At 36.7% G+C, this 15,373-nt stretch overlaps 1 protein-coding gene across 5 annotated transcripts in view; it reads left to right on the forward strand.

The window, feature by feature from the left end:
• FAT1 (FAT atypical cadherin 1) overlaps positions 1-14,804 on the forward strand; it is a 108,274-nt gene extending 93,470 nt beyond the window's left edge. For 2 of the 5 annotated variants that reach the window (XM_032186392.1, XM_032186393.1), the window contains exons 19-29: positions 1,909-2,710; positions 3,356-3,487; positions 3,601-3,764; positions 4,335-4,797; positions 5,299-5,452; positions 5,699-5,809; positions 6,456-7,087; positions 7,361-7,498; positions 9,526-9,585; positions 12,347-12,382; positions 13,341-14,804. In XM_032186392.1, coding sequence (XP_032042283.1) covers positions 1,909-2,710; positions 3,356-3,487; positions 3,601-3,764; positions 4,335-4,797; positions 5,299-5,452; positions 5,699-5,809; positions 6,456-7,087; positions 7,361-7,498; positions 9,526-9,585; positions 12,347-12,382; positions 13,341-13,966 — 3,318 coding nt within the window. In that variant the 3' untranslated portion in view covers positions 13,967-14,804. Of the gene's footprint in view, positions 1-1,908; positions 2,711-3,355; positions 3,488-3,600; positions 3,765-4,334; positions 4,798-5,298; positions 5,453-5,698; positions 5,810-6,455; positions 7,088-7,360; positions 7,499-7,987; positions 8,042-9,525; positions 9,586-12,346; positions 12,383-13,340 lie in introns of those variants that run through there. The other 3 variants (XM_032186394.1, XM_032186396.1, XM_032186395.1) reach the window with 3 other exon arrangements.
• The last annotated feature ends 569 nt before the right edge of the window (positions 14,805-15,373 follow it).

Genomic DNA, 15,373 nt, shown 5'->3' on the forward strand with positions numbered 1-15,373 from the left:
TCTTTCCACTTAAAAGAATGACTTTTTTTTTTTTTTTTTTTTAACCCCAAAGGCATCTTCTCAAGTTTACCAGGTTTTTAATTTTTGTTTTGTTCTTGCAGCTCTTAAGTTGATGGCTGTGCATAATCCGTTGATGCTTGGTTTTGTTTTTTTAACTGACCTTCATTGCCCCTGCTTTTCAGTACTCACAGCTTTCACCTTCATTACTTTCTGAGTGGATTGCTGAGGCAGAGGTCTTATTTTACAGGTTTACTCTAACTGAGAAAACCCTTCGCCCCTACAATACTTACACACACAAACCAGTACCACTAAGAATCTTTTACACGATCCTTTTATTTAACTTAAATGTTTTTAAGAAAAATAAGGATTTTTTCCAACAGCCACCTACATGTTCATGCCACTCACATTTGCTTTCCAAAGGAAATAGATTATCCATTAACAAATGTCTCACAGCATTACTGTGTGAAATCTTCAGCTATGAGTCATACAGTCTTTTGTGCCACAGTCTGAAGTCTTTAGTTTAAAACCACAGCAGATTTTTAAATAACTGAACTATTGAAAAATATTTTCTCCTGGGGCTCTTCTTTCCTTCTTGCTGTCCATTTGTTGTAATTTTGCTTGCCTGTTTAAGTATTTTCTTGTTTTCCCTTGGGCATTTGTCCTGTAGCTAAACTGCCTTCCTTGTCTTGTTTCCAGGCAGAAATCTAGGCAAAACAAAACTTTGCCAGCAAAAGCTCTCTTTCTTTCTCTCCTTATTTATGTTTGGGTAACTACAGGTCAAGCTTCTAGCCATGCCTGGCTTTTGGAGTTACTGATAAAAATATGTAGTTCTGTGACACATAAGTTACCTTCTTAAAATTCTACAATTATGTATATATTTGCAGTAATCTTGTGCCAGAGTTTCTTTTTGCTTAAATTTAAATGAACAATCAAAAGCAGCTTCTCTGCGTAGATCTGCAATGTGTACCACCTACCTGTAGTCATCATAAAATTACTGTAAAATCTTTTGAACAGTGCAGTATATTTTCCCTCTGTTCTTTCACATCTGATCTACTTCTTCTTTGCCTGTTTCTGTAATCTCACTTTCAGTAACTGGGAAACAGCTCTGGGAAAAAGCTAGAAGCGAAATAAGAAATGAGAAACAGCAAGAGAGAAAGAAAACCCAGGGGAATGCTGTTTTCTCACTCTTCTCATTTTTTTTTTTTTTGTTCTCTCTTCATCCATCAGCAATGTATGTTTTTGTCAGAAAAAGAGTGGAGGGCAGGATACATGATGTTTAAAAAGGCTTTAAAATTGAATTAGGCTGATTTTTATTGATTACTTTACTTGTCTGAAGCAAATACCATTACAGGCTGCTTTCTTCCTCTCCATGATTGCTAATCATCAAAGAGAGCATAATTAATTATAACTTTCTATATACATTGTTTTAATTTTGCAGTACTGTTTGGTATACTACATTTAGATTGTCTTCAAGACCATCTCCTAATAACTCTGGTGAAGCATGTTGTAAATGCATAGTCCATGAGTCATTTAGAGTTGGTAATTTTTTTCCATGCTTGAAATAAAAAAGCTTCAAGCACCATCTGCTGTCTGAAATCAGCTATAATCCTCTGTATTTGCCATAAGTGCTAGTAGGCTTCCTTGCATTTCCAGGTATTAATAGTACTGTATCCTTTTAGTCTTAGAAATGAAAACATGTTTGTGTGTGTGCACTTTGAGTTTTCTGAATTTTCAAAATTAACTTTTCATAAATGTGCATTTATGAATTTTTGTAAAGCATTTTCCTTTAGGAACATTTTAATTTTCTTTTGTATAGAAAAATACAACACTACTGCATAGAGCACAGTATCTACAGTAGAATTTGATGAAATAAAGCAAAAATTGAATTCTGTCCTCATCTTCCACTAGGTCACAGATAATGGAAAGCCACCGTTGTCATCTCTGACTTACATTGATATTAGAGTTATTGAGGAAAGCATTTATTCTCCAGCAATTCTGCCTCTGGAAATCTTTATTACAGCCTTTGGGGAAGAATACTCAGGTGGTGTCATTGGAAAAATTCATGCAACTGATCAAGATGTTTATGATACTTTGACATATAGCCTGGACCCCAAAATGGAATCCTTGTTCTCTGTTTCCAGTACCGGGGGCAAACTAATAGCACATAAGAAGTTAGATGTAGGACAATACCTCCTAAATGTCACAGTTACAGATGGAAAATTTACAACTGCAGCTGATATTACTGTGCACATCAGACAAATCACACAAGATTTACTAAATCACAGCATTGCAATACGCTTTGCAAACCTTGCTCCTGAAGAATTCATTGGTGATTACTGGCGCAATTTCCAGAGAGCTTTAAGAAACATCTTGGGTGTGAGGAGAAACGACATCCAGATTGTTAGTTTGCAGCCTTCTGATCCTCCTTCAAACCTTGATGTCCTCCTGAATATTGAAAAATCTGGCAGCTCTCAGCACCCAATGAGAATTTTGCTCCACAAGATAAACTCTTCTGTGCCTGACCTAGAGGAGATTTTAGGTGTTCGGATAATTGATGTTTTCCATAAGCTATGTGCAGGCCTAGACTGTCCTTTGAAATTCTGTGAAGAAAAAGTAACGGTGGATGAGAACATCATGTCAACCCACAGCACAGCCAGGCTGAGTTTTGTCACTCCCCGTCATCACAGAACAGCGGTTTGTCTTTGTAAAGGTAAGAAAAGCAGAAAAGATAACAGTATCCTTCAAACGATTTGTCTGGTTTTGAACGGTCATAATCCACTGGGGAAAATGAATATTACAGGACAAAGAGTAAGAATGTCCTGTAACCCTCACTGCAACATTTGCCTAATTTTATTCAGAGTAAGGAGTAATTCTTCTCTTAAAATGAGGCAGCAAGATTTTATCTAATGTAAGTTGATGGGAAAGGATTTTTATAGGTACCCCATCATTTTCCAATTTATGAAAGAAGTTCTTTCGGTTGTTGCCTCTTCTAAATTGTCTGAAATAATGGCTATTCGGTCTTGCATGCACAAAAGTTCTTGCAAAGTACCTAAATATTTCCTAGTTTCTGCATAGACAAGTATCTCACAGACCTTCCTAACTTGGCTCTGAATGACAGCTTGAACTGGGAAATGAATATGCATCAAAATACATACAGGTTTATAACAAATAATGAACTTGTCTTTCGCTCTTAGGAAATCAACATAGCTTTTAAAAATCATTAACTAACATTGTCGGCTGAAATCACACCTGAAGTAAATATTTAAAACCCATTCATTTTCTATCTCAAACGCACAACTCTTCTCCTCTCCCTAAATGAATGTATTCCCTAAATTGAGTGTATTTCATTTTACAGAAGGGAAATGCCCCATAGTAAATAGTGTGTGTGAAGGAAACCCATGCCCTGAAGGTACCGAATGTTTAGGAGATCCAAAGGAAGGAAAATACACCTGTGTTTGCCATGACAGCAAAGCTGGACAGTGTCCTGGTGAGAAATTTTCTTAAAAAAGATCTCTGCCTAAAGCCATATTATTACTTTCCAATGGTAAATTTGATTCCAGTCCAGTGTTAACACATTTCATGCTTTTCTGTATCCCTCAGAATCAGTTGGCTCTGCTGTGACATTTAGTGGGAGCAGCTATGTGAAATACCGTCTCATGGAAAACGAGAACAAAGAGGAAATGAAGCTGACAATGAGACTTCGAACCTACTCTGCTCATGCAGTTGTTATGTATGCTCGAGGAACAGACTACAGTATCTTAGAGGTACACATCTTAACCTCTTTTATTTTTACCATAATCTTTGTGGAGTTGTTACAGTTGAGAACTGCCTTCAAAGTAGAGTTTCTTGTGGATCCTGGTTGCAAACTTGTACAGAATGTTTTTAATGTGTACAAAGAATCTGTTTTCTTCAGTGTTTAAAGTTAATATTTAAAAAAAAAATATGAAGGATCTATTTTAATTTATTTGTGCATGGTACTCTATAAGTCCACACAGAAAAAGTTTTTAAACTATGTGGGAGATTAGTCACATAAAACACGAGATTAAAGGCACATCTTCAAGTGCTGCAATCTTTTGATGATGATCTGTGAGTTCTTTACTGGAGAAAAAAAATGTACTAACTATGCATTTTAACTGAAAGAATCATATAAAATGAATCATAGTCACTGTGACTGTTTGGAATATAATGTCAGTAAACTGCTCTTCATGAACACCATCATAACCTTGTCTCTCCAGCAAACAAAAACTTTTATAGGTGTTGATATTTTGAAGTTCTACTTTTTGCAGGGATTCTCTGTGTGGTCCACTTGTTGAGTATGTGTCTTTCCTCCATAGATTCACCATGGACGGCTGCAATATAAATTTGATTGTGGCAGTGGACCTGGGATTGTCTCTGTTCAGAGCATTCAGATTAATGATGGCCAGTGGCATTCAGTATCTCTTGAAGTGGATGGAAATTACGCACGACTCGTTCTGGACAGGGTGCATACTGCATCTGGTACCGCTCCTGGTACACTTAGGACACTAAACCTAGATAATCATGTGTATTTTGGCGGTCATATTCGGCAGCAAGGTACAAGACACGGTAGGAGTCCTCAGGTTAGCAATGGTTTCAGAGGCTGCATGGACTCTATTGTACTTAATGGACAAGAGCTTCCCCTGAACAGCAAACCACGAAATTATGCACACCTGGAAGAATCTGTGGATGTGACTCCTGGGTGCTTACTCACCACAACAGAAGGTTGTTCAAGCAACCCCTGTCAGAATGGAGGCATCTGCAATGCATTGTCAAATGGAGGTAAGCTGTGCTGGATTGTTCTGCTGCTAGTTTCCAAAACTTCTTTTCCCACTTACCTGCCTTGGAAAGCCAGAACAGTTTTGTAAATAATTTTTGCTTTTCCAGTGAGTTGAAGAAGGGTGGTTGTTAGCCAGGTAGAAAGGCTGTGTCTGCCTGTGGTCTAGGCTCAGTTCCTTGGGATAGGAAGTAGGCAAAGCTCATGAAGCAAAGTTGGGATTTACTCATCTGTGGCAACACCTGAGGTCTGTTCTCTGACTGCCTGCTTTAGAGCTTAAAAATTTCTGAAAACATTGTGACAAGCTTCAGTTCTGTGAGACACGTGGAAGTTAACCTTGAGTCATACCCAAGAAAAACTAGACTGTTAGACTTTCATTCATCTTTTGATAAAATATTTCTATGCCTATTCTCTCTCTCTTTCAACTAGTAGGCGGGCAGGGAGGATTTTGTCTTGAATCCAGTAAAGCCACATGTGTCTTTCAAAAAGACTGTATTTGATTTCAGGTTACTACTGCAAGTGTGCTCCTCTGTTCATGGGAACTCACTGCGATGTAAGCGTCAACCCATGTGCTTCCAACCCCTGCCTTTATGGTGGTACTTGCATCTCAGTCAGTGATGATTTCATCTGCCAATGCCGAGGACAATACACAGGCCAAAGGTATGTTTGTATGGCGGGGCTTTTTTGTACAAATGAACCCATTAGATCAAAAAAGAAATCGGGGAAATCTAAAACAAAACAAAAAACTGTTACATTTATAGCCTATTCTCTATTTTCTACTTAAAGCCCAGACTTTGAAACCGACTGGAGTTGGTTAATGCCAACCCCTATGTTGCAGCCTTGAATCCCATACTGAACTTATAGTTAGTAGCTCTTTTCATTATTGTTGTTTTTTCTCTTCTTCAGGTGCCAGCTGGGTCCATATTGTAAAGACAATCCTTGTAAAAATAGCGGCAGGTGTATTGACAGTTTGGATGGACCTGTTTGTGAGTGCGAAGCGGGCTTCCGTGGAGAAAGGTGAGTATAGTATCATACTAATTCCATTTAAGAATTATACAAATTTTCCTTAAATTCTAGGGGTAGGAAGCAGAGGGAACACAGTGAAACAAACCGTGGGCTAAGATGCACACAGACACATGTGCACATTTATCCAACCACATCTAGTGGACCATGGAAGTTATTCCTCAGGTGTATGAATTAAACCATTCTAAGACTTTGCGGATGGAAGCACACAGAAGATACAGAAAGATATGACACTGAAAAATGGCAAGGTGGCACATTCTGAAAGAGCCAGGAAAGAGGCAGACCCAATGCAAAGTCTCCTCGGTCTAAAGGAAACATTCTAGTTAGAAGTCCCCTTCAAGAGAAATTCCTCAGCACTTTACAAGGAAACAAACTTACGTCATTGTTCTGAAAAGCCACATAATGCTCTGAGACTGGAGGCCATGTGATAATGGCAGTGGGGCCACAGATAAGTAATATGGATAAAAATTTCGCTAACAGTTTGAGTTGATTGAAGTCTGCAGTCTTGATAACATAGCAAATTACCTGGTACTGTACGGTACTACATATTAAATATATCTAGAACTGTTGAGAGCAAGGAGACAACAACAGTGACTACTGCTGTAAATTAACCATTATTTCTTTACTCTGTGTCTGGTAGGTGCCTGACTGATGTTGATGAATGCACAGAAAACCCCTGTCTTAATGGTGCCCATTGTGAGAATACTTACGGTTCATATCACTGCAATTGTAGCCATGGCTTTGGAGGGAAACACTGCACAGACATTGTTCTTAACAACTATGTTTCAACACCTTGGAACATTGGCTTAGCCGAAGTAATCGGAATTATTGTTTTCATCGTGGGAATATTCTTGTTAGTTGGGATTTTTGTTGTTTGCCGCAAAGTGATCAGTAGAAAGAAGAAACACCAGCCAGAACCTGAAGACAAGCAACTGGGAGCTACAACAGCTTTCTTGCAAAGACCTTATTTTGATGCAAAAGTGAACAAGAACATCTATTCAGACATCCCACCACAGGTTCCTGTTCGTCCCATTTCATACACTCCAAGCATTCCAAGCGACTCCAGGAATAATCTGGACAGGAATTCTTTTGAGGGGTCTGCTATCCCTGAGCACCCAGAGTTTAGTACTTTTAACCCAGATTCTGTACATGGGCACCGGAAGGCTGTAGCTGTTTGCAGTGTAGCACCAAACCTACCACCTCCACCGCCCTCCAACTCTCCTTCAGACAGCGATTCAATACAGAAGCCCAGCTGGGATTTTGACTATGACAGTAAGAAGTGTTCTTATTTTTTATCTTTCAGTTCAAGATAGTGATAAAGTTTCTGAGTAAGGACTATGGTACAGTTTTACTATGAACTCAAAGTCCATCTGTGTTATGGTAGAAAAGACACTATGAGTTTACAAGTTTGTGAGTCTGATTAGGCTTCATACTACTAAATTTTGTTAAAATGCATAGATCTTAGAGACCCTTGATTTTTATTGATTCTTTTAATCTTAATTTTTAGGGTCTGTTAATTGTCTCACTTTTTTTTTTTTCTTTCAGCTAAAGTAGTAGATCTTGACCCCTGCCTTTCAAAAAAGCCTCTGGATGAAAAGAGCTCCCATCCATACAGTGCTAGAGAAAGCATGTCTGAGGTCCAGTCTCTCAGCTCCTTCCAATCTGAATCATGTGATGACAATGGTACGTAAACTATAATCATGCCGTGCTACCACTTACAGTCATTTGTTCTGTCTTTGCATCTAAATCTCTCAGTATCAATAGGAGTTACACATATCTAATATATATTAAATAATAACCTATTTAATATATATTAGTATTTATTTTAAAAACTAACAGATTTGAATATTATAGGGTTTTGCCTATCTTACACCTCATGTTAGTTACTTTACCTTAAAATATATATTTTTTTTATTCTGTTAGAATTTTAAGTGTGAACATGCAGCACAAGGTGTTTGGAGCCTTGTCTTAAACAGCGTTAAAAATGCATTCTCAGATTTGAGAAACTCTTCTAGGTAATCATTAGTTATCAATTTATGCAAGAATACAGTGAATTTAAAAAAATAGCCTCTGCACAAATATATATTTAGCTTTTGACGTTCAGCTTTCAGTAAAGCTTTCTGGTGTTACAGTTTCATTTGTCTCCTTCTCTTTTTCTTGCTGCGACCTCAGCTCCCATATGGATCAGATCAGTTCTGAGTGAGAGCAGAGTTTAAGGGATTGCTTGTAAGTTTGATTACTTTAGTAATGAAGGAAGCTGCACAAAAAGGAATTTTATTACAGTAGAGCAGTATACTTGGCTTTCACCATGATTAAACTGAATTCATTAAAAAAAAAAAAATCATGCATTGAAAAAAAGCCTTATGAAAATACAAATATTTTAATCACAACTCCAGTCCAAAATCAGCGTACTTATTTGTGGATTGTGTTGTTGTTGTTATTAATTGGAAGTGCTTTATTTTTCCATTGTGATGACAGATGCTTTTACAGTTGATATGAATGCATCTGTGTATTCGGAAATATTTCAGACTGATTGGACAAAACCACAGCAGTCTCAAAACACCTTATCTTAGTGAATTAAGCTATGACTCTTCATTCCAATTCATGCTTTTGTCTCTGTATGGGAAAAAGAATTTGAAATTCCTTTAGCTTAGGAAATAAAGAACATTCTGCTTCTCAACAAAGGTAGAGTGGTTTGTTCTTTAAAAGCATGGAAAGAAACATCTTTTAATGATTGGTGAAAGTAAAACGGTATGCTTATAGTACTCATCATTTTATCAGTAGAATTGATATCAACTTTCTTCCTGTGGTATTAAGTGTTGTGCAGTACATGTTGTTCTCCCCTCCCCTTCATCCCATATATTTCATACATGCCTACTGGTATTTCTTGTATTACTAAATTATCAATATATGGCATCGTTCTAAGATAAATAGCTGTAGCATCATAGAGATTATTCCTTCCTCCCTTCTAGGTAGATTCTGAATTTATTAGTTTGAAATTTTAATCCCTCAGCCTTGCAAAAAAATTGCATGTGCCTACCTCATCCTACTCCTTTAAAAGTAAATCCTTCTCCCTTCCAGAAGTATATTGTGATTAATTAATCTTTTAAATATTTTCATTCTTATTTAAAAACAATCAAAATTGTCACAATCTGAATTTCGCATTCTTACTATGATACCACTGTTCAAACACAAGTAGGTCAGCACAGGTGTTTTCATATATATTTTCCATATTCCAGCATTGTAGTTCATTTTAGTGAAAAATTCTACCCCTCCGTTGAGGGGAAAAAATAGCAGTTGGCTGCCTAAAAGGGGAAGCCTAATGTGTTATTCTTTAATTCACCCTACTCAAGCAATAAACTAGACCCTTCTAAATGCTATCTAGATGAAGTATTATACAAACACTCTACTAAGGCAATATTCCAGAAATTCTGATGCAGTTAAAGCACTTCTGTGCTTGTGCAGAATTTGTTTCAAGAGTAATTGTAACAAGTACTTTACCATGTTTATAAAGAATAAAAGTCAGGTTCAGAGATGTGTTTTAGATGTTGTATGCAATTGCTTTCTAGATAGAGAGTATCTCTATAATCTTGCTTTAAAAATAGTAATAAACTGCAATTTTACAGTATTTTTTGTATACCTGTATGCTGTTTAAAGTGATGCTAACTATAGGTTTGTTTTTAATTTGCTCCTTTTATACCTTTTACAAGCTTCCGTAGTGACTGTAATACACCTTGTCAATGCTGTTGTTGACTCGGTGGAAAAAGAAGGTATATACATGTTTTCATATTTATTTACTGCTTTGGCAGAATAATGCATGTTTGTCTCTAGTAACGTAGTCCTAGCAGGTTGGAGTTATAAACTTTACTTAGACTTCCTGATAAGTTTTAGTAAATAATATACTGTATGTGTATTATATTTTCATGTGAATGCTGTGGCTACCCTGTGGACAGGTTCAGAATGTGATTTCTTGGAAAACATATTGGTGTACAAAGGTCTTCGTTCTTACTGTTGTCTGACACTATTCACAATAAAGCTTCCAGCAAAATTGAGACAGCATCAAAGGCAGATATGTACACTGAAGTAGATGAAAAAACAGTGCTCCCTGTTCCTTTTCTTTTCCCACCTGCACCAAGTGTCAGTGGCTGGGCAGAACATAAGTAGTCCAATACCCACTTCCTTGGTCTTTAGGTCAGTCTGTCTCTTTAGCAGAAAATGCTGATTTCTAGTATGAAGTTGATTATTCATATTATATCTATCTATCTATATATATATAATGATATATATAATATTTATTATATTTTTATATTATTATATATATATATATTATAAATATATGTATAAATATGTTTTTATATATTTTATATTATTATATATTATTCATATTCATTATATATAATGTATATAGGCATACACATCCCTAACAATTTAAGTAGTTGCTTGCTACTTATTCTTACTGGAATATCTAAAACCTATGTTTATGTGTATGTATGTTCCAAATACATACACACATACACAAACGTATTTATGTGAAGTTAGATAGAGGTAAAGTAGAAATTTTCACTGGATTTTTTTTTTTTCTTGCTAACATTTAAGAAGAGGTCACTCTAGAAACTACAAACTTTACAAAATTATAGTAGTAATAGAGGTGCCAGTGAGCCCATACAAACACTAACATGTCAATGGACTTGCATATCACTGGAACTTTCAGGGTATCTAAGTAGTTTTCTCCTTTATATCCCCACACACACCACTACAAGTCTGCAGAGGTTACTTCTGAAATTACATCCACAGTGTATGTTTTTTATTTCTTAATAAAAAAGGTCTACTAGTCTGTTTTAACTCCTACTGGAAACGAAGCCCTTTTAAGAACATAGAAATGCTTACAGTAGCTACAGATTGGTTTATTATTTGAAGTACAACCTCTTTTTGTATGTCTACACATTATAAAGTAGACAGATGCAAAAACTTCTAATCACATGAGAGCATCATTAATGTTTACATATAGAGTGTAGTTCTCAGTGCTGGAAAATTGTAATGTGCAATAACCTATGAAAGGGTGAGTTACAAGACTAGAAGCAGCAAAACATGAGCAATAACAACTTAGATTTTCTCTGAGATTTTAATGGATAGAAACTAAAATTGATGGAATTAGTCCTCAAGATACTCAGAAGTACTATTCATTGGTTTAGTATCACTAAGATAAAAATGACTTTTATGCATTGCAGGCTATTCAGAAAGGACGGAAAGGTTAATATGTCCTGCTCAGCTGTTTCTCTTTCTGATTTCTAGTCTTAACAAGCATTCCTTCTTTCAAAGTATCATAGCTAAAGAATTATGCTTTGGAACACCCTAAGAATGCTGCCAGTTTGAGCAGCAGAGATCCTTGCTGAAGCTTTCAGAAGGATCAAGCTCTGGGACAAATGGTCTTTTCCTTTAGGTCCCGCAAGTGGCTCTGTCCAATAAGTATCCTGGAAGCACGAGTTAGAGCTAGACACAATTATAGGACAGTTGTAGGCCTGCATTCCCTGCAGTGCTCCTCAGGGAAGGTTATAGCTCTCTGCACATCAACGGTGCAGAGTACAAGAGGAAATACAGTGCCAGTTCACAATGTGTCACCTAGAAATATGACTACATCAGGTTCTATTTTATTTCTGTATTTTATGCTAAATGGTCTCAGAAGCAGAGTACAGGACCCAAATCTCCTCCTTTCTTGGTTAAAAGTGCTCTAAATTATAAGGCTACAGTCTGTAAGTTGACTTCAGCTTTGCACCATTTCGCTAGAAAACCAAAGAATGCTGTCTTCTAAGTAGACCAATAGTTAGAACATTATCCTGGTAATGAGTCCAGAGATCTTAGACCATTCTGAGAATAGATAAAAGGATCAATTCTTAGAAGATTCTGGGATTAGGATAGGCAGTCATCCCTCTTTTCAGACCTGTACCAGGAATATAAATTCCTGAAAATGTACAGGTTTAAGATGTCAGACAGTACAGAACATTTCTGTGCTAAACATAAATTGTTGGGATTGCTGTACAGCAGCAGGCAGGTCTCCCTGTGCACAGCCTTTGGAAGCTAGAAAATAAGATAAGTTCCTTTCTTTGGGTTAGACACAGTGCTACATCTATTAAGATTTATACCTTTTAGTATTGAAAACCAATGGGAAATGGGAAAAGAATAAAACCTGATCAAATCTCATTACCCAACTTTAAGAGAAGTCTTAAGTTATTGGAATGAAATGAGGATTTCAGCAAACTATGGATTCCAGATTATTCCACTACAAAACAATGTCCCAGGTAGGCTATGCTTTGACTCGGTAGCCATTCTACAAATCTAATAAAGGAGGAGCCTTGGAGAAAAATGCCAAGTTTAGTACTGCTAAATAAATAGGCATATTTGTCTACAGTACATTAAAAACAGACAAAAGCAGCATCATAGGATAGTCATTACGTTTGTCTTTACAGTGGTTTTAGTATTTTATTCCTAACGACAGATGTTTTCTCCTTTTTCTTCTCATTCTGCCAACTAAAGAATCTTTTGCTGTTCCTGACCTCAGCAATTCAAGAGGTGACTTCTGCATGCAGTTCATTGATAATACTTGGCTTTAACACAGACTCACCACCAGCTGCTTGCTGTGCATTTGTCTGCAGTGATTATTCTTTACTAGATTCGCACTTTATTCCAATTCTGTATTATTTTCCTTTGGGGTGTTTAGGTTAAAAATATATACATGTATGTTTTTAATGAGATTAGGTTTACATCTAGTTTCCAGCAGAACAATAAAAACTTATTCAAGGGAAGGATGCAAAAAGAGGATCAAGTTGTCATTCATGCATGATTAAGCTTGATTTTGCTATTTTGTTCTTGTATTCGAATGCGGAATGTCTTCACTAATAGTCCAAGATAAAGGGATTTTATCAGAGGGGTGGAAGCACTGAGAGAAACCGTTTTTTGAGTTACTGTGGAGCTAACAGCATTTTGTGAAATTAAAATTAAAATTCAGCCAAGTGGTAAAGTCATTTAAAATGGTCTAGATACTTTACCAGTTAGCAATTATTTCTTTCATGTTGGAAAAGCAAGACTTATGCATGCTAGATACATTAATAAGAAAAACAGGCAGCTGTTAGCAACCTAGCTGTAATTACTCAACAGTTGACTAAGAGTCTAGATGCACCAAGGAGGCTGTTGGTTATTTGCTCTCCAGTGAACAATTTGTTCTATACCATTATTATATTGTGACAGCATATTCCATAGGTGACCTACAGCTCTTCCTGTGTTAGGTGAGATGTCTGAAAAAATTTACCAGTTTAAATGTGAATGATGCAATACCTAATGCATGGCATAATGTAAAGTTGTGTTGTGTTGAATGTCTTCTGTGGAACTGGGCAAACTGTTCTCCAATTAACAAGCAGTATCCTAATCACAGTGATTGCATTGTCTTAATACACGTTTTGACTTCTCAGTTCAGACTGACTTGAAGACAAGATACTAATATCGCTTTTTTAAAAAAATGTTCACTTTTCAGGTTATCACTGGGATACATCAGACTGGATGCCAAGTGTTCAGCTGCCAGGTATCCAGGAGTATCCGAATTATGAAGTGGTCGAGGAGTCAGCTCCCCTCTATACGGATCCAAATGCCATCGATACAGACTATTACCCTGGCGGTTATGACATAGAAAGTGATTTTCCACCTCCACCTGATGACTTCCCTGCACCTGATGAGCTTCCACCATTACCACCAGAATACAGCGACCAGTTTGAGTCAATACAGCCACCCAGAGACATGCCAGCCGTAGGTAGCTTGGGTTCTTCTACAAGAAGCAGGCAGAGGTTTAACCTTAACCAGTACCTTCCCCATCATTACCCTGCAGACATGTCAGAACCTCAGACCACAACCAGTGGTGTCAATGGCAGTTACAGAGAACCCTATGCTCCTTACACGCTAGGGTACGATAGAGACTTTGAAGCACCCACTGTAGACAACATGTCCATGTCTGTGTATGCTTCCACAGCTTCATGCTCTGATGTGTCAGCATGCTGTGAAATGGAGTCTGAAGTCATGATGAGTGACTATGAGAGTGGAGATGACGGTCATTTTGAAGATGTGAAAATTCCTCCACTTGATTCCCAGCAACATACAGAAGTTTGACACTCACACTCAACAAAAAGTGCCTGGACTATTAAACTATCAATGCTAGATCAACCTCCACAATCTTTTATTTTCCCTCCCCCCTCCTTTTTCCCAGCCACAGTGAATGCTTCTATTTCAGTGAGCTAAACTGGCATGGTAACATTGGATCATGCAGTTCATTTCACTAAATCAGCCTGTTTCCATTTCCTGACCTACTATAATTGGATTGTTCCAAGATTTCCATTGACTGTGCCATTTCTGAATGTGCTTTTTGTACTTGCATTGTCTATGTTAAAAAAAAAAATCACATACCACTTCTCCATGTTAGCATGATGCATATTTATATAGCTCTAATAAAAATTAATTTTCTCCTACTTTTTGTAAATGTTATGTACAGTTTTGATTTTAATAGTTTTAACTAGATTTTGTAGATATTTTGTGAATTTGTTTTCCACTGAAAGTAGTGGTGTTTGTGTGCCATTAAAAACTAGCACCCTGACTTACTATAATCAGGGTATCACTGTATGTATTCCCCCAAAAAAAACTAAGGTTTGACATTTCATTATAAAATCTCAGCATATTCACACAATTCCAATTGTACATAGGTTAGGTCTGATATTTTTCTGGGTCAGCTACATGGAAATGTCTTAAATGGGTTGCTGTATTTTAGAACTGTAAACATTTTTTCCCTTCTTGGAAAGTGTGTTGAGGACCCTCTACATACCAGTTTAGAACCAAAACCACCATGACACAGTTTTTATAGTGTCTGTATATTTGTGATCCAATGGTCTTGTAAAGGTTTTTACTGGAAATTACCATTAGCTGGTCTTTCTTACAATAAATTATTAATAAAATACTTTAGCTTTGCTCTGTGTATCTCTATTATATAATATACAATTGACAAAGCATTCAGTGCAGCATTTTTAAAGTCTGTGTATGTTTTGTACTGTATTAAGTTAATTGCTCCAAGCAACACCTTTTTCTCTCCTCAGAAACCAAACTGCAGTTATGTCAGAGATGCTCACTAGATGGCAGCGTGTGTCTACTTAACGGTGTTTTAAAAAGTAATTGGGCCAGTATGAATAAAGATTGATGGGTATCAAACTTGTTAGCCTTCTCGGTAGTTTGCATTTTTCTTTAAACATATAATATCAGCTGTTATGTAAATTACTGAGTATTTTTTCTGAAGTCCCAAATACATAGCTAAAGAGAAGAACCCAAACTTTAAAATAGCTTCCTCCTTTCCAAATTACCTTAGTGATTTTCATTACTATTTGTCTTTTGATTGTGCACTTCCATGCTGGAACTTGTGCTAATTTTTGAGTTTGCAATAAACATAGTGGGGGGCAGTTAAGCAGTTTATTATTCCATTTGCAGTTTCATGCCTTATGTTAACACTGAACATTTACTTTTAAATCAAGACAA

The sequence above is a fragment of the Aythya fuligula genome, chromosome 4, assembly GCF_009819795.1.
Source record: "Aythya fuligula isolate bAytFul2 chromosome 4, bAytFul2.pri, whole genome shotgun sequence".
NCBI classification, from domain to species: Eukaryota; Metazoa; Chordata; class Aves; order Anseriformes; family Anatidae; genus Aythya; species Aythya fuligula.